Source organism: Corvus brachyrhynchos, unplaced genomic scaffold (assembly GCF_000691975.1).
Source record: "Corvus brachyrhynchos isolate BGI_N302 unplaced genomic scaffold, ASM69197v1 scaffold218, whole genome shotgun sequence".
In the NCBI taxonomy this organism is placed as follows: Eukaryota; Metazoa; Chordata; class Aves; order Passeriformes; family Corvidae; genus Corvus; species Corvus brachyrhynchos.
The window spans coordinates 628,644-652,164 of NW_008239321.1; the positions used below are offsets into that span (position 1 = coordinate 628,644).

General features: G+C 37.4%; 1 protein-coding gene across 5 annotated transcripts in view; it reads left to right on the top strand.

Annotated features, from left to right (window-relative positions):
* CEP112 (centrosomal protein 112) overlaps positions 1-23,521 on the top strand; it is a 158,394-nt gene that overhangs the window by 20,562 nt on the left and 114,311 nt on the right. For 4 of the 5 annotated variants that reach the window (XM_017740772.1, XM_017740768.1, XM_017740770.1 and 1 more), the window contains 9 exons: positions 8,028-8,114; positions 9,976-10,075; positions 11,249-11,367; positions 12,394-12,537; positions 14,793-14,947; positions 15,271-15,388; positions 16,357-16,452; positions 17,243-17,302; positions 19,770-19,849. In XM_017740772.1, coding sequence (XP_017596261.1) covers positions 8,028-8,114; positions 9,976-10,075; positions 11,249-11,367; positions 12,394-12,537; positions 14,793-14,947; positions 15,271-15,388; positions 16,357-16,452; positions 17,243-17,302; positions 19,770-19,849 — 959 coding nt within the window. The remainder of the gene's footprint in view (positions 1-8,027; positions 8,115-9,975; positions 10,076-11,248; positions 11,368-12,393; positions 12,538-14,792; positions 14,948-15,270; positions 15,389-16,356; positions 16,453-17,242; positions 17,303-19,769; positions 19,850-23,521) is intronic. The other variant, XM_017740769.1, reaches the window with a different exon arrangement.

A 23,521-nucleotide genomic window follows, 5' to 3' on the forward strand; every position in this document is an offset into this window, starting at 1 on the left:
TGATCAGTGGGCATTGTCCTGCTGGGTTTGATTTCTTCCTCTTAATTGCCCTGTTCCATAGTGAGGTATTTAAATACATGAAGTTCATGCCAAATTATGAACAATAAATAAACCCAGCATGGAGACAGTATCCTAAAACAAGGACTCTTGTAATTAAACCACTGTAAAATTAACATTATTGTGCCTTTAGCTACGTGATGAATTTAATATTTTTCCTTATTGAAAAGAAATATTTTTGTTTGTATCTTCCAAGAATGGTAACAAAATCTATCAGGGTTGTTCTCTTGTGTGTTATATGGAATTAAAAGTGTGTGCTTATGTCTGTGTGTGTCTCTAGAGTTTAAATTTTGGTGGATGGGTATATAAACATCTGTGCATGGAATCAGGAGAGCTGGATACAGCGCAAGGAACCTCCGCAGACGTGATGGGGCTGTTTGTGCTTTTTAATAACAGGAGGAGAGTGGTTTAGATGAACTTTCTGAAAGCATTTGAGTGGGCCCAAAACCTGAATCTTACAATAACCGGAGCTTCCTGTGTTGGAATTCTTTTTCTTATTATCCCTCTGTTCTTCCATTTCTCTTCTTTTTGGTGTTCCCCTTCTTTTGTCATCCTGTTCGCTGGGGACTGTCCAAGCCATACTTCTGCTCCTAAATGTCATGCTGCTTTCCAAGGATAAAGATTGTAAAGGTTTTTAATTCTGGTGAATATTCTTGTTAAAATGTAAGAACGTGTGTTGATTTCTGTTCACACAAGCGTGGCCCATATGAGGAGACAAGAAAAGGCAGATATGACATAATTCTGACTTTCATCATGAGTTTCACTTTTCTGTAACTTTTTTTTTTATGATAACTTGGTTGTAAAAATACTGTTTTATTTCCCTTTGAAAATATTCCAAGCAGTGACAGGGACTATTTTCTGGTTCATTTGAATTTTCTCCTTTTCTTCACAACCCCAGTGTCTGTTTTGAATGCAGGGTCTGATTTATATGGAGAATCCAGTTGTAAACTGATTCTCACCACTGAATAATTGTCCTGAGTAGGAATCTGTTCGTTCATATTTAAATTCACAGCAATCTTGACTGCTGTTAACATGATTCCTGGCTGATTAATGTCCTGTTCCCAAAAACATGTGCAAGTTGTCCATTGTGTTCCGTGTGAGGAAGTCACATCCTGCCTTGCTTTGATAACTCTTCAGAATGTGATGTAATAAACCCCAAACCTTATTTTATTGCTAGACTGGTGTGAGACACACAGTGGATGTCAGGATGAGACATGTTTTCATGAACTGACTGCTGATTTATAATTCCTGATACCAGTCAGGCTGGTTATGGAGATCTAGATGTACATGTACAGTTATTTATTTATTTTTTTGCAATAGCTTGTGAACTATGTCTTTAATTATTGCACATATGGGCTGGAGACATTGAGAAAGATCAAAGGGGTAGGTTAGCAATTCAAACTAGTGTTTTAACCAGTAGAATGTCCAGATGGTTGCCAAGCAGCTGGGAATTAATCTTTTGCTGCATGATTAATCTCTACCTCAAAGTGTCTCTCTCTTAAAAAAAAAAAAAAAAAAAGAGGAAGAAAGTTTGAGGGTTTTTGTTTTCATGTACAGATTCTGATTTTTAAGGGAGAAAAGACATTGACTAGAAAAAGTAAGTGCTTACACTGTTATTGCAACATGTTGCACGGGTGAAAAGAAGGTGGAAGTACAGTTTTTGTGACTGGTTTAGGAGATCTTGAAACGAGTGTAAAAAGTTCAGTAGCTGCTAAAATACAGCATAAAAAAAGAGCGGAATAACACTGGGGAAAAGAAGTCAGTACTGTTGACTCAGTGTATTCAGACGCATTCACTGGACGGGGCACTATGCAGAATTCCGTGAAATTCTCAAGTGATATCTTCCATTATATTTGTATTTCACTAAATCCCTTTGAAATCTGTGTGAATCCTGCATGTTCACAGGTTCAGTTGGGTTCAGTTCTGAAGATACAGTTTGTTGCATTTTTGAGCTTTTATGAAATTGCATCTAATACTGCTGTGTCTAAGCTTTCTTAATTTCCAAACATACATTGAGCTTTTTTTGGTCCTTCCTGATGTCGGTGTCTCCTACTGGTGGCAGATGTTTGTTCCATGTGGAAGTGGGACCCTGCAAATAAAGCTGTTAAATAATATGATGTGATGTAGTGCTAATATCCATGTTATGTTTATTGGCCAGAGAAAACATCCTTGAAAGCAGAACTACCATTTCCAGTTATTACAGTCATAGGGATACAGAGCTGTGTGCATTTCTCCTTCTTCCCACCACCCTGAACATGGAAATCCATGAAAAATACATTGTTCTCTCTTGAAAGAGCCTAATGACATTTACATATGAATAAGAACAATTGCCCATTCAATTATTTTTCTGTATCAAGCAAATGTGTATTAATTTCAGTGTCATTTAAAAAGTCAGATTTTTCTTGATGGGGGAAGCTGGTAAGATTTGATTTAGCACAAACCCTTTAATTTTTAGTGGCTATAAAAACAGGGCAATGTCATATTAATTTTTTAATTGAGTGAATATCTTGTTTCTCTTTAAAGAGTAATGTGTTGCAACTGGAAGTAGCAGTTGTAGTGTTTTTAAAGAGTAAAGATGCAAAGAAGGTTAGATATGTGGAGGGAATTGTAAGTGTTTGTTAGGTCAAATAATACAGTCCAGATCATAAACATGGACTTTTGTAGAGGGACCTTTGAATCTGGGCAAAATGCCATGTTTATAAAGGGGCTTTCTACATTCTAATTTCTGGCTGTTCCACTTGTTTGATGCTGTTTTTATTTCAGTCCATCTTTGGTTTACCCTGAGCTCTTTGCAACAGAGACTTTCCAAGACATTTATTTCACCTTAGTCGTTGCATTGGATAAAAATATTGATGAGATTCAGTGCTGTAATTGGAGTGGTTAATGATGTACTGTGTCAAAACGTAGTTATAAATTTGTTTATTTTTCTGAAATGGGAAGTGAACATTATTTTTTCCACATCTTGTAAACTGAGCACAAAGTTTTCAGCAGTTCCATTTGAAAATGGAAGATTAGTTGCAACACGATTAAAATTTACATTCACTGTAGAAACTTCTGTTCAAATATATTGTTACAAAATATGATTTTTTCCTGTTTTTCACACCAGTGATTTACTTTTAAATACTCTGAGTCTTATATGCTGTATAATGTAGAAAGTATTAATATACCTCAAAGCTAATCTGAAAAATTTTTTGACGGTACAGTTTGATACAGAAATAACACTATGAGATCAGACAGCTTGTTAATGATGAAGTGAAATCCACTGTTCCAAATTACCTTAGTCTGAAGTCAGCATGTATTTATAATAAATCTTGACTGTTTTGCAAGTACAGTCTCTTCTGTCTTGGCCTTCCTGTATGGTTTAAAACACTGTGTAAATTATCAATATTTATTGTTTTAACCCTGCATGTGCAAATTGAGTAAGCACAATTCAGTAGAAAGTTCTAGTTGTTTGTTGATATTTTTTAAGAAACCATTTTCTTCTGTGGAAATATCAAAGCTTTGTGTGCTGTGCACTGATTTCTTTTAGCAGCTGCAGAACACCAAGACAAATGACTTTTGTCATGTACTGTAAGATATACAAGTCATTGTTCTACATTGTTAGTTCTTACTTTGAAGTTCTCATTTATTGTTTACATCCTTCTCCCCCTTCCTCGCTTCCTCCCTCCCTCCCCCCCTCCCCCATGTATTCATAGGCTTGGAAAAAAAAACCTGGCAAGCAACAATTTCTGTTTTGTCAAATAGCCAAAAACCCCAATCTGATGAATGTGAAAGCTCCAAGATGCCCCCCCTGGCCTGAGGGTGAGCCCTGGAATGAACACAAGTGGGCAGGAGTTCAGTATGAATATTGTTAACCCACTTATTGATTTGCTTTTAAATCAGGTATTTAAATATTACGACAAATTTCTGTAAATGGGGACAAGATAAATGTTTGTTCTCTGTTGTGAAAAAAGGTGAGATCACCTTTTGGTTTTCCCCTGGAGGTTTATGACAGTTGCATTGACTCTGTCAGTTTAAGCCTGGCAGTTTTTGGATTTTCCTAGCACCTGAGCTGTGCTATGGAATCAGGACGGTGGTACCATGAAACCCCATTTTCAGGTAACTGTTTGATGGCTTTGGTGGTGTTTTGTTTTTTTTTTAAGAGGAAGAAAGTGTGACTAGGCACATAAAAGCAGCTCTGTTGCTACCACCCTTCATGGCTTTAAATAACAGGGACAGCACAGATGTTTGACATCAGTATTGTTTACATGGCCTTAGGGTTTAATTGCCTCATTCTCTTTGTGAGGAGGATAAACAATGACAGAAATCCAAAGGAATGATGTTCAGCCAACAGCAATGGCTGTGTTTCATACATAGTTGCAAACTTCCCAACTATAGCTAAATATCTACACTTCTTTTTTTCCTTGTCTGAATGGTAACGTGCCATAAATTTCATATTCTTTGCTGCCTCTTAACTGGTGATAAAAGATATTAAAACCAATGAGCACGAGCACCGTAAATTGCATTTAACAAAGTGAATGACTTAGGAAAGCAGATTTTATCTGGTTTCTCTAAAAGTTATGAAGGTCTTTGGTACTGCTGTAGGTTATTTTGTTTCTTAATATGTGTTTAATAAATAAGGTCAAGCTGAAATGCAGAGGGCAGTGTATGGAAGAGCAGCCCATGCAGTTACCTAGAGCAGTTCCACAGGAAATTGGGACAAGCTGAGATTTGACATTTGGGATCTGTGGACAGGCTCCACCTCAGTGTGGTGTGGTTTTAATTTGAAAGATTTTCCTTGATTGAAATTAGTATTTAATGATGTGCTTCAGCTTTCAAATGGAAGAGGAGGCATTTCACTCCCAGCTGGGAAGTGCTGAGCCCTTTTGCTTCCACCCCAGCCTTAATGAGATCACTGCATAAAATGTGTTTACATGACTCAATTTTTTTATCGACGTATGCAGTGAGATTGGGAGTCTGCCTCAGAGAAAGGGTGGGTTAAAAAGCAGATTTGGAAATGAAACCAGTCTTCAAGGCTTTGCTATAGGACGTTGTGTTGTTGTCCTCATGTTTTCTGGCTTCTCCAGTAGTTTTCCATGCAAGAAACTGAGTGTAGGATTTTTAAACCAATATATCGTTATTTTTACAGCAAATGCTCAAATTAACACTTCCCAAAGTTGTGATGAAGATACATGTGGGGTTGGAACTGTGGACCATTACAAAATTTAAATGTCGCTGGAGATTTTTAAAATTTTATTTATTTTTTTTACTGGTAACTCAGTACAAATACAGCTTTCCTCTCAACGTTAGCTGAAAACTTCATGTGCACATCAACTATTGAATTTCAGACACTTGAATATGGGACTTCTCACACTTCTTTATATAGTAGGTCTTGAAGGGGCAAAATTAGGAAAGTTGTAGATGAAGCAGATGGGGCAGAAAAGTGCCTGAAGTGCTGAAACTACATTAAGTTTATAGAAGTTAAGGACCTTGAGTGCTTTTGAAGGTGTCCCTTTTTCAACCCTCCCCTGATGAGGAGTTGGTCTTTGGGATTTTTCATGTGAGAGATTTTTATATTATTTAATTTATAATATTCAGAGGAAAAATAATCAACTTTGTTGTTACAGCATTTGCATTCATCAAGGGCTGACTTCTGTATCTTGAACACATTTTTCCCAGTTGTTTGGTTGCAATTAGCTCTCCTTTTTGGAAATCAGTCCCAAATCTGTGACATTTTAAGAGATGGCTGTTCTAGTGGAAGTGGTGTAATGAATTAATGAACTAAAGTTAATGGGAACTGGTGCAAGTGCAAGGGTGGTGCTAAAGGGAAGATTAATGAGAGGTGGGAACCAGCTTCAAGTACAGGGAGTTCTGTTGTCACCCTGGGGAAAAACATCCTGTGGCTGAGAACAAACACCAGCACTTGAAAATATATATATATGTCCATCTTTAATCCAAGTGCAGTTCTGGATTTTGATTTAGTTTTGTGTTATTTCATGTACAGAATAATAAAACCTAGACCAGCTCTCAGCTGGTACAACCACCAAGCATCCATTTCCATCAGCACAGACATTCTCACATTATTAATGAGTTTTAAATGTAATTTGTGTGGATTTAGGAGCTGTGTGAGGGCAGAAGCTGTACCTCAGTCATTCATAAGCTTTCAATGTAATTCAAGTAGATTGGAGTCTCTTTCATGTTTAGTTTCTGGTGTTTGTGTTTTTACGAGACCTTCATATTTATTTATGGAATGTTCACAAGCTGTCTATCTGGAAGTTGATTACTGTGCTCTTTTTATTAAATCAACACTTATTCATCACCTGGTACTAAGATTTTCTTCTCTAATGTCACTTTGTTGGAGCAATATACGCATATATTTCTTTTCATATGTACATATGCGTAGATTTCATGAATAGAGGATGCATTTTTATCGTGATGCTTATTTTGGGATGATAAAAGACTTGGCTGACAGCTGAGAATGTGATTTATTTTCTTTGGATTAATTGTCAACCTAACTTTTTTCCCTCACCATTAATTTGCGTAAGACTATGTACAAACAGCTGGGAGATGGATTGCTTTATCTGTGGTGTAATAAGTGGTGGTTGGGTATTAGGTGATGAGTCCAGAAAATGAAAAAATTTTCTGCTCTTCCTTCTCTTTCCACTTCTTGAGAAATCTTCTGTGTTTACTGCACAGCGCTGTTGAGCTGGATTTTTGTAGCTCATGTTTTCAAGTCACAATAACATTGTGATGTTTTCAAGTCCCAACAAAGCTGTTACACAAATGAATCACAGAAAAAATGGGTAATTTATACTGTATTTAGTGTATGTCTGTGTGAGATAAAGACTCTTGCTTGAATGACAGCTTTTGATTAGTCAGGGGCATGGAAAATAAAGGCAGAATGAATAATGCTGTTGATTCCTTTGTAGTCTGTGAGGTGAGATATTACAAGTCAGGTTCTTAGTTGAGCCAAATGAAAATGTGAGAGCTGGAAATGGTTGGATGGTGAGTGCAGTGTCCAGCCTCGAGGTGGGGGAACCTCAGCACCTTTTAGAACACCTGAAAGTCAAACACAAAGTTTTCTGTTGGCCAAAGACTGCTTAGAGTCATCTCCTGGAGGGGTTTGGTCCTCCCTTTCTAAAGTGAGGGGGATCAGGGTCTGTCCCCTGGGGAAGCTTTTCAGTCCACTTTGCTTTCTGGACAGTGGATATTAATAAATGTTGGAGTAGAACAGCCTGAATCTGAACTCAAGGTGTCACTTTTGGTTTCTAGAAAACCTTGAGAAACATGAAATTCCTCTCATAGCTGTCCTGAAGACAGCCTTTTATGGTGTACTGAAAACATGCAAGAGATTTAAAAATACTTGAAAGATGAAAACTTAGAGTCTAAGTAAGACTTGGCAATGTATTTTTGTGTTGGAGGGGTTCAAGTACAGCTTTGAACGAACACAAGCGGAACAGGAAATGTATTTCAGTGATCCAGTCCTTAATCCCATCATAAGTCACCTTTAAAAGGAAATGTGTTTATAATGTGAACTCCATGAATAATAGAAAACAAACAAAAACAAACGTTCATCTGGGCTAAAGGACATTCTTTGTATAAATGTAACACCTGCCTGAAGAAATGAAAATGAGTTTACCAAACTTGGTATATTAACAGAAATATTAAGGTTTTATTCCTAAGTGTTTATTTAAATTAAGGACAATAGCTTGTTCTGGGCAGTAGCAGTTGTGTTTATTGCCAACTAAAACATCCTACAAATCCATTTTTCTGAAGAAATATTGTAGGATGACATCTTTTGTAACAATTCTATCAAATAAATATGAAAATACTGAGAAACTGAATGTAGATTTTTTCATAGGAATTCTTTGTTGGTGACTTACCATTGCCTTCTGAAAGACATAAATGAATAATTAAAAAGTTATGAAAAGGTCGTTGGTGTCATTTATTCTTTATTTAAATTCTGTGTGTATTCTGTTTTGCTTCTAAAGCTGGAACTGAAAATGAAAATAGCAGAAGGTAAATTTCAGGAAGAAAAACTGAAATTACAACAGAAGCATGATGCTGATGTTCAAAAGGTAAGAAGTGTTTGTATTTTTTCCCAAAAGCAGTATATTAAACAATAACAGAGACTATGATTATCATAAATATTTATCAGTTGTTCTTTAACTTCTTCACAATTGCTATTAATGTTCATTGGAAGTCAAATGGTAGGCAGCAGTTGGCATAAACTGAGAGGAATGCAGAATATTTTATGGTAACATAAACTTAGAAAGGGGAAAACACTTGCAGAAAGGAGATAAAAATACAAGGCAATTTGTTTGTTTGAACAAGACAACCTATTTTACCAGCATAACAACTTCTGTGGGAAATCATAAACTCGTGAATTTTCTGTTAGAGAGAAAAATTTTGTATTAGAGAAGAATGTGAACAAAACTATTTTTTCATGGACAAAATGCAAAATATAAGAGTAGGAAAACCCATGGATAGATCATGTATGTTCCTGCTCACACAGCAGCAGTGCTTGCTGTCCTGTTTGGATACTGTCTTAGAGCAGAGGCAGGTCACGAAACAGCCCTTTATTTATGGTGTTGCATTTTTAAATTTTATGTGGCTCTTAATTCTTCCAGCACTAACATGTCACCAGGTCTCTGGGTTGCACCGGGTTTGTCTTTATTGTGTCACATAACACCACGCCTGGGAGGATGATACCTATCCCAGACCATACTGTTGCTTTTAATCCCATGTTTTCAAGGTGGGGTGAAATCCTGTGAGATTCCAGGTGCCTCCGGCAGGGCTCTGATCCCGGGGCTGTGGCGGGAATCCCAATCCCAGCGTCGGCATCACTGCGGCTGATCCCGCTGTAAGCTCGGCATTAGTCAGGGCCTCTGCTTTGTTTCCTAAAGACTGAGTCACAGGCTTGGAGGAAGCTGGTTGACACAAATCTGTGACACATCAAAGCCTCCTGAGAGGATGTTAATATTTGGTCAGGTGCATATTTGGCTCATCTGTTCTCAAGGCTTCGGAGCAGAAGCAGCGAGCGAAGCTGAGAGTCTAAAGGAAACAGCTTTGTGAGAATAAGAAATAGTTTAAATGCTTTCTCATCCCTTGAGTTGTCATCCCTTCCTAACTGATGTTAGAATTCTGTCTTTTGAAGTTGTTTAATAACGTTGGATATTTTAGAAAAGGTTAAATAGTGTCGTATTAATCTTTAAAGACACAAAACGTTTATTGCAGATGGAGTAATATTGTTTTAAGATGAAAGCTTCTGTTTGATAAGAGATTTGGGGCACCATTATAAAATTTCTGCAACTTTAATCTTTATCTTAAACACAAAGTTTAAATTAAAATACTATCTCAAAGTGTGCAAGTATTCAAGCTGGTTTTTTTCCAAACTCAGCCTGTACAGAAATGTGGGTGTAGTTACCCTCATATACTTGCTCTATTCCAGTCCATTGTTCCTTGGGATCTGTGCAAGGAATTTCAATTGGTGAAGCACAGAAGACTGTAATGAAGTTCACCAACTTATTTAAATATTTCTTCAATCTGCTGAGAATTTTAGATGCTTTTAAATACTATTAGGCAACATAAGTATGGAAATCTTTTCTGTTTGCCGTAGTAGCACCATGAAAGTTCCAAACTCAACAAAAGCAACACCAGGTTTACCCAGGTTTAAAATAAAACAAAAAGACCCACCTTAGAACATGAAACTCCTTTTTTAATCTGCTTTTGCCTACATTTGTCTAAACCAGTCCTTTGTTTATGACTTGGCAGTCGTAGCTGGGAAAATGATTTAGGTTCAGTCACTTAGTCCTGCACAACCTGAGCACTTCTTGGAGGCAGCACCTTTGACAGAGATCAGGGTGTATTATCTTGTGCACTGGCTGTAGTTTGGAATGTTTTGGACTTTTGTTAAAATATTCTGAATTTTCTCTGCAGATTTTGGATAGAAAGAATGATGAAATAGATGTGCTGAAGTCCACCTACCTAAAGAAACAAAAAGAATCTGAGGAGACGATTAGAAAACTGGAGAAAAAAGGTGATTTTTGTCCTCATGGTTGTTTTCTATGTGGTGGTATTGTACTGCATCCTCTTGTGGCTGTGGGCTTGCATGTTCCTTCTGCAGACATCCCTTTCTTCATCATTTGTAGCTCTTGATTTAATTTTTTCCTTTAGATCCTGAGATTCTTGTCCAGTTGTCTCTGCTGTTTCCAACCCAAATGTTCCAAGAGGCCTGTGATCTATTATATTGAATACAGGTTTTATGAGCGTCACCAAAAAAAGTTCCTTTGATGCTACTGAAGTATTTTGGCCACTTATTTCAATTTTTTGGGAATCTCTGGCTCAAAGTTCATTTCTTTATACATTCAGAACATTTTAACCAAACCACAATGGGTTATTTTTAAGGCTATTGTGGCAGGAGATTTCAAACATGAGTAGTCTTGAGTGTGTCATAAGTACAAAACTTGCCTTGAGTGTGGCTTGTCAGCAGTTTTTCAATGTTAGTTTCTTTTAGAATTCCTTGGAGTCCCTTTGCACTATGGACTAAACCACAGTGTAAAATAATACAGAAGTTTGGTAATCTGTGTACAAAAAGGGAGAGAGTTCCATGTGTTTTGTTTCCTGCTCCTTGGGAAAGTAATTTGTCCAACAAGGGATCTGGGGCTTCTCTCTGGGGGCTGGTGGTTGCTCTTGTCTGGAACAAGTTGAGCTGGAGTTGCCCACACTGTTCCAGGTAATGAAAATCCTCAGTCACTCCTGAAAAGTGAATATGTACCTGCTTTTTCCACTAATGATGATGCCATCACTTGCAATTTAAGTTGGGGAACTTAATTTCCTTGTGTATCTTGGGCACTCAACCTTCACAGGAACTTTTCTCCTAAGGATGCTCATGAAGTCAGGTTAAAAATAACTGCTTTCTTGTGGTTATACAGAATTTTGCTGATGTATATTTACTCCTTCAGGAAGGAAAACTCTCTCTGAAATATTATGTAAACAAAGTAGAAAAGAGAGAACACCTTGTAATATTGTAATGACACAGACTTTAAGTGCTACATTTTAAAGCAGCACATGCATTAAGTATTTAAGAGCCAAAAACCATCAGAAAGCCAGGTGAATTGGAAAACTGGCATAAACTGATTGTATCTATTGCCAACACTGAAAAATCCCAAAGGTCTTGAATGGTTGTTTAATTTTTTCCCATTTTTAACAGTTCACACCCTTGTTCGTGAGTCCCAAGTTGTGAGAGAAGCCAAAGAGCAGCAGATTGTGGAGCTGAAGAAGATGTGTGAGCAAAGCAATGATTCCTTGAACAATGAGTGGGAGAAAAGGGTAATGAACAATACTTCTCTCCTTTGACAGACTCCTGCAGTGTTTATCTGGGATAATGCATTTTGTCACTCAAAGAAATAAAGACACAGAATGAGTTTTAGGGATATTTTTTGTGTTGATTTTATTTTTTCCTGGAATAATCAAGAATCTCTTTGCTGATGCTTTTACACCCAGCTGGTCACCCTGTTCTGGGGTTCATCTGGCCTCCTGGCAAGTCTCTGGATGTATTAGGGAAGTGTTTATTTCTGGTTGACCTGACATGGAATTGTAATCTGGGTAAACCTGCTGCTACCTGCTGGCATGGTGATTCCTTTGAACTCTTAGTTTTGCAATGGGTCATGAATTCTTCAGTGTATTTTTGTTTATTGTTCAACTCAAGACAGCAGCAAAGCAGAGGGAAGGGCATGTTTACTGAGAGACAGTGTCACCTTTGTCCAGATTATTGTCAGTATTTGTCTTGCTTCCCCCTCTCAGGAGAGGGAGGGTCAGAAAAAGGACAAACACACCTCCCTTCATGAAGTGTGCTGTATAATTTAATTTATTTTCATCCCTGCATCTAGAAATGAAGTTGGGTTTAATTCTTGCCTTCTTAAAGCCAAATCATAATCATAAATCATAAATTGTCCTTTGTGTTGAAGATCTTGAGGCTTCAGTGTTGGGTGTTTTTTTTTTTGTTTGTTTTTTTTTTTTTTTTTTTGGTTTTTTTTTTTTTCATAGAATCCCAGACCGGTTTGAGTTGGAAGGGAGCTTAAAGCCCATCTCATTCCAACTCTCTGCCATGGGCAGGGACACCTTCCACTATTCCAGGTTGCTCCAAGCCCCATCCAGCCCGGCCTTGAACAATTCCAGGAATGGGGCAGCCACAGTCTTCTTTTTGTTTTAGAGAAACAGTATCTTCAGAGAGGACAGAAATGTGGATACCTGGGCTTTCCAGTGATTCTATTGATATGCTATAATAATGTAACAACACTTCTTGATGCTAGTTGTAGATGCCATTTGTTATTTGTGCCTTTTTTTCTGACGCAGCTCCACGATGCTGTGGCTGAGATGGAGAAGGAGAAGTTCAACATCCGGAAGAAGCACACGGAAGATATGCAGGAGCTGCTGGAGGAAACCAACGCTCGGCTGGCCAAGATGGAGGCGGAGTATTTGCAGCAGACACGATCGACTGTAGGTTTTGGTGTAAACCTGTCACGACAGCAAGCATCTCTTAAAATATTTAAATTCCGTGTGTTTATGTTCAAGTGGACTGGAAGTGTCCCAGGCCAGGTTGGATGGGGCTTGGGGCAACCTGGGATGGTGGAAAGTGTCCCTGCCCATAGCAGGGGTGGAATGAGATGATCTTTAAGGTCCCTCTCAACCCAAACCATTCCATGATTCTGTGATTCATGTACATACATCCTTATTTTTGATAGTGCAATGTAGTTGTTCTCTTGTGGGAGAGGGCACTGTCCTGGCAGCCAGTCCAACCAAGGATGTTATTCCCCAGGTAAAATTAATCAAGGTACAGCCCTTCAATCAATGTTACACAGATCTCTTAGTACCAGTCCTTACTTACAAATATGTCTCACTGCTTTGGATTCAAGTTAGCAGAACTTTTGTCTTTGCAGGTTTGTAGACCATACAAGAGGATTTAGATATTACATCTATTTCCATAGAAACATGTGACTCTTTACTCACACACCTCCTCTTTGAATGGGTAAATGCTTCTGTTAGATGAAAGATCACATTAAAAGGATTTTAAAATAAGTATTGATTATTCTAATGTATTAAATTTCTTTTCTAGAATAATTATAAGCATGTAATCAGATATAATCTGGATTTTGTGCCTGTTATATAAATGATGCAGAAAGCAAAAACATTAACAAGTAACCTCAAAAAAGCATCCTGTACTTTTCATCAGGATGGGGTATGAGGAAAATTGAATGAGTGAAAAGACAATGTCAAACAAAATTTATTCCTTTATTAATGAATGTTGAATTTAAAAATTAACATTCAGATCATGTCACAGGTAACAGTAAATACAGAGAAAAATGGACACAGTCTGTCAGCAAGATTGAATTTAAGAACCATCAAAACTAGACAGATCTTGCTGAGCAGCTTCTGATTTAATAATTAAACAAGGCAGAGTTCAAGGCAGGGCTTAAGATGAAAGACTAGACTGTCACTGGAAATTAGTTTTCTTTTTTTCTCTCTCTCCTTTCTCTCTTCTGATTTTTTTTCCTATTTTTTTTGTTGGTATTTCAGAGTTTCTCTGTTCAGAGTTTCATGTTGTCAGGAATGTCAGTGCTGTTAGCAAGTGGAATTGGCTGAACAATTTCACCAATGCTATAGAACTGATAAGGAGGGGTTTGTGCCCTGAGCAAGGATGAACTTCCTGAGGAGGGGTACAGGGCCAGCCTGGAATTACATTCAATGATATATTAGAAATTACTCTTTTTTTTTAATTATTAAAAAACCCTCCACAAAACCCCAGAAAGCCACAAAACAAGCAAAAACCCCAAGCCCCCAAAGCAAACAACCCTCTGCCCGCAGAAAACCAAACCCGTACTGAGCAGCTGGCTTGGCACTGATGGAGAATTTTGCTGTGCTGTGGCTGTGAAATCTCTGAAGCCACTTGCCAGAGCTCAGGTGGCTATTCAGGTGACCTTCTCTCTTGTGTGAGGTTCTTGCCTTGGTTCAGGTTCATGTCACCACCAGGGATGGTCGGGGCAGTGGCTGCTCAGGGCAGATACTTGGGGTTTTATTTTACTTTAACAGTGGATGAACTTTCTGTTCCACTTCCCTCATCTTCAGGCCTTTGTTAATATAAAAATAACACTGATATATACATCCTGCAAGGACAGCTGGGTCTTATTTTCTGACTCCAGCCTCCTGAGGAGTTCTTTGCTCATTTCCCTGCATATTCCCATAAATTTAAGGAAGAATGGGAAGTGCTAGAGTAGTCTCAGACTACCTGCCTGTCCTCACTCTGGTCAGTTTTAATTTGTTTATATTAGGAGATGAAGTTCCAGGAAAAAGATACAACTTTTGAGAGATGCTTGTAATTTACTGAAAGGAAAGGTAATGAAATTAATGGAAAGTCTAAGAACACTTTACGTGTATTATCATCGATTACAGCTTCCCATTGAAATACTGTCTTCTCTTCCATTTTGAAAGATTTGTAATTTAGAAATCAGTTGCATATGCTGTTTTGGATAAGGGAGATGTCACTTTGCGGGGGGGATAAACATCCATATTTTGAAAATTGATTTATTTTTTATATACAACATCGAATTTACTGTCATGATTGATGACAGCTTTGCCATTGTAACTCTTGTGTCCCTGCGTCACAAAAGAACCTCGTTGCTCAAAGCTACTGAATAACAACAGGGGTAGTCCCTCATTTATTCTGGGCTTTTCTCAATAATTATCTTTCGTTTTAGAATGAGACAGTCCAAAAGCTGGGGGCTCGTGTGCAGCAGTTGACTGTTGAGGCTGAAAATAGTCATTTGCAACGTCAGAAATTATCTCAAGAGAAGACTGAGGTAGAACAGCGTTACCAGGAGGTCTGCTCCCAACTTCAGGAGCTGAAAGCAAGGTAATCAAATAACAATTGCTGGTGTAACTTTTAAGAATATGGAATTTCCAGAAGCAAACATTACTCATTTTGTTCCAGGAACACACTGAATGGCATTTAACATTAGAAAACTCTCATGAAAATGTATTAATTGGTGTCAAACTCATTTAGAGTGACCCAAATGATCACCTCGAGGAGTGTGTTACCTTTCCATTATTTATAAGCAGCTCCTTCTGTGACAAGAGCACGTGGCAGACATGCAGACTCCGCGGAATTGATACTGAGCAGGTAAAATGCCAAAATATGAAAGCAATTTCCATATTCTGTTTGCTTGCTCCTTGTAGGTACAACTTACTTCAGAAAGACAAGAACCAGATTATACAGGAATACAAGGAGAAGCTTCAGCAACTACAAAGTAAATTTGATGTTGATAGAGATTTTCTAAAGCAGGAACAAGCTCAGGTATGCTGCCAGGTATAACAGGCAGGAAAATGGAGTTTATTTCTTAAGTGTTCTCCTCACTATAAATATGATACTTATGAATAAATCCAAGGAACTGCTCAGTTCCCCAAGTTACTTGTGAGTGTGAGTTTAAATAAAATTGGGATTTAATTTGTTGTTCCCACATTTGACTCAAAAATCATCTGAAGTTGGCTGGTAATTCTGCTGTATGTATTTCTACAGCTGATTCAGATGAGGTACAATTAATATCTTGATTTTGTTTGTGCTCCTTGTAAAAATTCCGGATACCAGAGAATTTCAACACACTTAAAGACTTGATGTTTTCACAAGACCTCTTCCATGACAGAAAATATTTTTTCCAGAAAAAAACCAGTCCTGCAGGCCTCATAGTATTGAACATTGTGTTAAACATTTATATATTTAAGGAATTATTTTTATATTTTGTGAGTGTAGGTTTCACCCAAAATGTAATAACTCTGGTTTGTTTCTGGAAAAGCATCTCTCAGGTTGATATCTACCAATATGCATAGGTACAGACATGGTATATATTTTAAATGATTTTAAAGTTAAATGATTGTAGAAAAGACTCAATTTTTAAATACCATTTATTAATCCATAGAGCTGTAGGACAAGTGGGGTCTTTGGTATTTATTTGCTGGAATTCTCTGAGCTTTGATGATACTTAACTTCATTTAATTTACGAGGTATTTTTCTTTCTACCAATTTTTAGTAGATTTTAGTAGGGATTTTTTATTGTTGGGGGTGGTTTTTTGTGCTTCTGTTTCCATTTCTAAGTTCACCGGAGGGCCTGAACTGATGTATCCAGAGCTGTAAACTCACACAGGTTTTTTTTCTCCCAAGCTGATATTTTTTTCCAATTTCTGGGCACCTTAGAGAAATAAATTTTAAAATGCCAAAGAGCTAATGAGGAATGCAATACAAAAATTGATTTTTCTGTTAAATCCCAGCAGACATCTGATGTGATTGCAGAATTACAGCGTGGAATGGCTCTGTTGAAACAACGATTGGAAGACTCAGAACATCAAAGGCAGCAACAGCTGAGGGTGAGCCCTGATTTTCTTTCTCAAAAATGCCCAACCCTTGTTGCTTTCTTTGGTGATTTAAATGTTTAGATAGCCATGCTTAAATGTACTGATGTAGACCATGCTTGCTTGTTTCTGTTTAATTAATGGAAATATATAAACTGTCACATATGGTTAAAGGTTGATTTAAAAAGTGTCACTAAAAGAGAGGTAAGAGCAGAATTTTCACAGAAGTTTTCTGACTGTTTCTTGTAGTTCACGTGTTAAATAAAACAGTTTAAATGTGTATTGGTGGTTTACAAAGAAGCCTGTCAAAGAATGATGAATATCTTTTTTTTCTCGTAAACTGTGAACATTTTTAAAGTTCCAAAATTGTTTTTAATTTTCACCGTTTAATAGTTCAGTTCAATATTCTGTCTTCCTGTAGGCATTTAAATTAATCCTTCTATCTCAAGGTAATGAGTTCCACATCTGTATCATGTATCAGTCCTGGTTGAGTTTTGGCATCTACTTTTCCTCCAATGTCTTTCATTTCTGATGTGATGTAGTACAGAATGGCATTTTAATAGCTCAGGAGAACAAGTTGCTTTTTCTCTTTAGAGCACATGAATCATGACTTTTGAGATAGTTGTGTTATTTGCTGTTGGTTGAATTTTTTTGCATGTCAGAGAATTTTTTCATGATGATATAAAGTGGGTTTTTATTTTTTATGGACTGTTCTATATGGTAGCAAATGTCTGTGTGATGAATGCTCTGAAATGGAAGAAAAATGGACTTTGTTTATTTAGAAAACACATCTTTTCCTCTGCAGGATCAAGAATACAAGGTTCACCAGGACAAGCTTCACTTGCAGCGTGCGTATGAGAAACAGGTAATATTTCCAGGAAAATTTACCATCTTCTGCACAGCTCCAGTTTTGTTCTGTACATGACTTAAAGGTTTAAATTTTGAAACCCTCCAAAATAGTAAATTTGGGAATCCAAGCACTTCACAAGGTTTGGAAGAATAATTGGACAAATTCAAGGAGTATTTTAAGCACAGCTGTTTAAGGATAGGGATATCGCCTCTGATTTTAGGAACCCGTTGCCAAGTGATGGAGGCTGGGAAGGCATTCCCAAAGAAGTGCTCCTGGAAGCCTGTCCTCTGTGTGTGCACTGCTTGGGGTGGCAGCTGATGGCAGCTGCTGTTATTGAAAAGATAATGAACTGAATGAAACCTGGCCTGACCTGTTGGCAGTGTTCATGTGCTCTCCCATACTCCTTTTCCCCCAGCATGTCTCTATTCCATCCCTCTCCATGTGTTCTCTATATATTGTCAACATGCATTGTTTTTACATCAGAAACTTAAAGTAAAAAATGTAATTTTCATCAAAAACACTTCATCTTAAAGCACTTTGCAAATACTGCCTGCTCTTTTAGACTTGAAACATCAATAGGCTTCAAATTAAACTTCAATTTTAGTGACATTGTATGTGCAACTCATGTGCAGCCAGAGGGTGCCTTAGATGCCTGTTTAATTGAAAGGATGTGTTACTCAAACATGTCATTTCCAAATGTGGCAAATTTATAACATAAGATAATGGATTGTGATCCGAGCTACTTGTCACTTGGTAATAGCACTTGTGACATGAATTGTAGTGAGGTTTTGGTTTGAGTTAGTCCCTTCTGCTGACTTGAAGTCAAAACATTCTTTGTTCCACGATCTGCCTTGGTTTAAACCTAGCCTACATTCATCTTTTTAGTCAAGTCATGGGTGTTATGAATGTTGAACTCAAGAAAAATCCAGGATTGGAGTAATTTGCAGGCCAAATTAAAAAATATATTGGCACAGTTTGACTGAGGTTTGAGGATCTTTTGGGAGAAAGCTCCTTAGTATGGGCTGAGGGCATGTCAGGAGTGCCTCCACAGCAGTGAGCCCAGGGAGGGAGGCTGGAATTCTGCATCAATAAACAAGGAAGCAGAGCCTTTCTTTTTATAGATAACTTGACAGCAGTTTGTTCATGAATTCTGGTGTAACTGTTTTCAAAATGAAATCTTTGAGAAAGGACGAGGAGAAAAATACCTGTGAATAATCTCTGGATATAAATCCATAAACCAGGATGGATTGGCCCATAAAATACTAAAACAAGTAAAGGAATCGTGAAGTCTCTGCTGCAATCTGTTCACTTAAAAACCTACCCATTATCTAATAATCCTTATGAGTCTGCAGTGGCTGTTGCCTCTGAGGATGCCTAAACATCAAACAAATCATAGGTAGTAACCTTAAATGTCACTGTTTGATTAAATGTGCTTATCTGCTGAATCAGGAACCAGTTAGGCTAAATGGCTTTACAAGCCAAGGAAACACCTGCTTTTTATAAATAGTCTACTGCTTGTTTTCCAAACATTCAGCTCAGCATCACAAGAGTGACAGATTATTCCTGAGAGCCATTCACAAGCCACCTGTTAAATACGTAGAATTTTACCAAGTTTGGCAATAGCTTCTTCATTCTCTACTAGACAGCTCATGGATTTGGAGGCTCTTGGAAACCAAGTGTTCCTGGAGTGAGCACCTTCATGGAACTGCTCCCAGCAGAGAATCTCTGAATTTGTTTTTTCATTGGCCTACACACTTTTTTCTTTATTGTAGTGTCTTAACAGCCTGCAACATTACAAATGACTGTAGGTGGATAAAGGATTTCCTGTATGTCCCATCCCCACGTTGTTCCTTGAGCAGTTCTAAAGCAATACAACTCTTGTATTATATGCAAACCCTTGTACTTAACCTGCTCTTGGCAAAAAACATTACAGAAACTCATGGTTTGGACCACGCCTGGGAGGTTGCCAAATTCAAAGGTTTTTGTAACTATTTTTAGGATTATTATTAGTAATTCTTCTACTATTTTTATTCTTTAGGATGTTTATGTAAGATATTTATGTTTGATATTTTTTCTTGTAAGAATTGATCAAAAGTGATTCCCTTTGGTGGTCACAAATAGGTGAGCAGGAGCTCTGCGCCCTAGAGCTCCATTTTAGGCATATTCCTATCTGCTTTTCTCTACTTACCTAAAGAAAACCTAGTTCCTTTTTTATGTAATTACTGATATTTCTTTATTCTAGAGAATAATATTCACTTTGAGAAGGAGAATAGCTCATTGGCTGCGTTCTCATACTTAATCTCTCTGTTAATCTCTGCTTTTGCATTTCACATAATTTTAGAAATCTATGGGTGGTTGTCTGCATCAGTGGAAAAAGAATATATAAATGAATAGTTTTTAGAATTAAAAATAACAATGATTTATTTTTAACTCAGACACTGTTTTGGTTAAAATACATGGTGTTTTTTTCCTTAAATGGCAGATTCATGGCATTCAGAATGATCTGGATAAAGAAAGAGGGAATGCTCAAAAGAAAATTCACCACCTGGAACAGGCTCTGAAGTAAGTGAATATGGAATAATTGTTGAACCACCCCTGGTATTTATTATGAATATTTATTTATTAATATTTATTTATTTATGAAATAAACTTATGATTTATCTCATCTAACTGCCCTCCTATAGTTTTTCTCCTGTTTTAAAGCTGCATCTTCAGGGTTCTAATCAGAAAGAAAAATGATAGAAACTAAAGCAAGAACCAACTCATCCAAATTTGTTGACTTTTAAGGGGTGGGAATAAAATAGAATTGAGGTTAATGCTGTCAGCTGGCCTTGTCCTCTGAAATAAATCGGCCAAGGTTCAATTCAGAGTGGATTCATAGAAAGCAAATAATCACAACTAAAGACTTGTTGCTTTGGGCTCTTCTAGAAAAGGGAATAATTTTGAAAGATGTATTTATTGAGATCATATTTTACCTTAATTTAGTATATGATGCTTCTGATTTTATATCTTATTTTTAATATTCACATATTACAACTCTAATGTGGACTTTTCCTCTTTGTTACAACTCTTCTTTGCGTGAATACTTGTTCTTCACATGGATCTAAGGCTGGGAGAAGTGCTCTGTAGCAAACAGTTTTCATTAACTAACTTGGAACAGGGTTTTTTGCTGACTTTGTCCACGAAAAGCTAATCAGGCTGAACCTGAACCAAGTTTGATGTTTTCTGAGCAGGGGGGTGGTTTATGTACAGCAGATGCACGTAGGACAAGATCAACGCTTGCTATGCTCCTTCCATTTTTGATTATGTACAGTATTATTCCCATGTGTTAATCCAGTTTAAATTCAAAGCTGTGGAAGTAATTTCTAGGGAAAACAGATTATTCTGAAACAAACCAGAAGTTATTTGCTAAAAGTATTCAGTTTAATATCACAATGTACCTTATCTAGGCTGGGAGAGGCAAGTAAAGATACTTTTATTCCATAAAAGTGACAGGGCTGAAGTCTGTATTTCTTTCTATAATCTCTGAGGTATTTGGCATAAATAGAGACTATCTTAAATCACTGCAGACATTAATAAAAACTCCAGCTTTTAATCTTTAAATTCTTTAGGCTGACTGTTATTTATAATTTTGGGGAGATTGAATTGTTATCAGCTGCACTTAATCTTTTCGTATTTTACCATCTGATTTGTTGATAATGAAGTTGCATTAATTTTCTTCCACATCTTTCAAATAATATGTCAGTTTGCACTTACTTATGTTAATAAAACCAGTCTGACTTTGCAGCCCAGTGGCTGCTCAGGGTTGATCCCCACGTGGGTGCAGAGGAAACTCTCTCCAGGCACGATCTATGAGGTGCTGGGGATTTGGAACTTGAGCAGCACAGCTGAGGAGCTCTTGAACAGAACTGAGGATGTCCTCAGTTATTTGAGATGTACCCTGGCTGTATTTAAGCTTAGGTTTAGGTTGGAGTTGGAGTAAGGATTTGAAAGACTCAAGTTTTAAGAGCCTGAAGTGCTGGTGATGCTTCAGGGGCCACAAACTATGACAGTGTTGGCAGAGCTCACTCCCAGCCTTGTGCTTCCTGTGAGTGAATCCTTTGGCCAAAACTGGGGATGGGTCAGCTCCTGGGATTGAAAACCCCTGGGGACTGTTCAACAGGCTAAAAATCACCTGCTATTTCCCCCACAGCAAGTGATTAATAACCTATTTCTCTATGGTTTTCAAAATGTCTTCTGGTACAAATTGCTTCCACTCCTGTGGGTCCCTTCCAACTGGGAATATTCTGTGATACTGTGGAGTCACTTCCATGTCCTATGGCACTCTGTTTCTCTTATGCTTTTTCTTTTCATTTTGTTTTCTTTGATTGAGGGTGTTGAAAATAATGTAGAGATTTCTAATATTAAATCATATATACCTCTCCCACTTGAAATGGAAAATGTTTTAATTTTGCAGATTTTGCTCTTTACTAGAACTCTACACTACTGCTCTTTTGGTTGTTTTATAGCAGGGATTTGGGGTTAATTTTAAGATTAATGATGGAATTAATAATGCTAATAAGTGATGATTCTGTAACTGAATAGAAATAAAAATTAGCTTTCAAGTGTGGTTTTGTCTGGATGGAGACAGAAGTTGGCAGATTCCTGAGGGTGGATTGGTGATGCTAAAAAGATGATATTTGCCGAAATGCAGTGCCCTAGTCTGGGCCCAGCTCATATTCTGCTGGTTGGGATTTCACCTCTGGGTCTGACCTTTCTGAGCAGGGTTGGAACAGACTCACATGCCCAGGACAGAGGAGCTGTCAATCCTGCAGGGCTTTCTGCAATTCAAGCCACTGATTTAGCACCAGTGTTTCTGGACAATATTAAGATTTTTCATATATGTGTCTTTATATGGTATGCATGTAGGTAATAGATAAGGAGCAGTGATATTTATTGTGGCAGAAGTGGATGGCTTCCTTATGGATTTTGCTGCAAAAATAAGTCTTTTTAACAATCCCTTGCTATTAATATGAATTCATAAGAGCCAATATCTTATGTAAAAATGCTTCATTTTGGTGAATTTCTTTAACTACTTGCTGAATGAAATTAAATAACTCCACACTAAGGCAGACACAGTAAATCTTAACAACCTTGTCTTGCATGAGGTGGGTGAAAATACAGTTCAGCATCTTCAACAGAAACGATGCCTTGTGGAATTGCAACTCAGAACCCAGTAGGTGCATCAGTGATTTCTCACAAACTACTTTGATCTGAATGCAGTTTGATTCTGAAATGGCCACAGGTTTATATCTTGAGTAGCTGGTGAGCTGCAAGCACACAGAAAGGGAAGTGGCAGGCATTTTAGAGGCATTTTTGTTATTATTATCATTATTTTTCCAGTGCTGTGACAGCAAACAGTGCTACTGCTGTTTCAAATGTATCCACACTGATGCAGAATGAAAGTGATTTGAGACATTGTGTGGAATAGTAAAATCCACATTTCCAAAAGTATCTTTCACTTCAAAAATAAAAAAAAAAATAGTATTGCCACGGTTTCAATACAGAATAAGGGTTTACATAGTTTACATAAGGTTTTTTTTCTTCTTCTGAAGTTCATGGTAGAAATGGCTGTCAAAAGCAAACCTTTTGCAAAAGGATTGCTCCAACGCTCCTGACTCGTGGTGGTGACTTGTGGATATAAAATTTATATTTACTTTTGCAGTGCATGTCACAGGCATTGCCTAATAGCAAAAGTCACTCTAAGAAGTGCTCCAAGGGCTTTTCTAGAATGTCCTTTAAATGGCATTTCTATAAGAACAAAGTTTTCTTGAAAAGCTTCTCTGTAATTACTTGGGGGGAAAGGTTGTTTCTCTAATCCCTGTGCTTTGGTTGCAGAAAATGTGTTAGGAGAGTGGGTTGCAAATAGGCTAAATCTCTGCTGTTCTTATCTCTCACAGTGAGCAGAGCAGTAGGAAATAGAGGTATAGAATTTGTCACAGTACAAACTGAGTACAATGAAACAGAAGATAAATGAGAGAAAAAATCTGTACCCATTTGCTGCTGAAGAAATTGCATGGAAGAGAAAGAAAAGGTCTTGCTGACTTTTTGCAATATTGTTAAAGAGCTCTCAGCATCATCTCTTGTGTCTTGTTCTGTGGAATTTGGATGCTTATTCATTCAATATATTTATTTTGCCTCTGCTAGTATTTTGGTAGCAGATTCTTTGATACTTTTAGTTTACTATGAGGACTA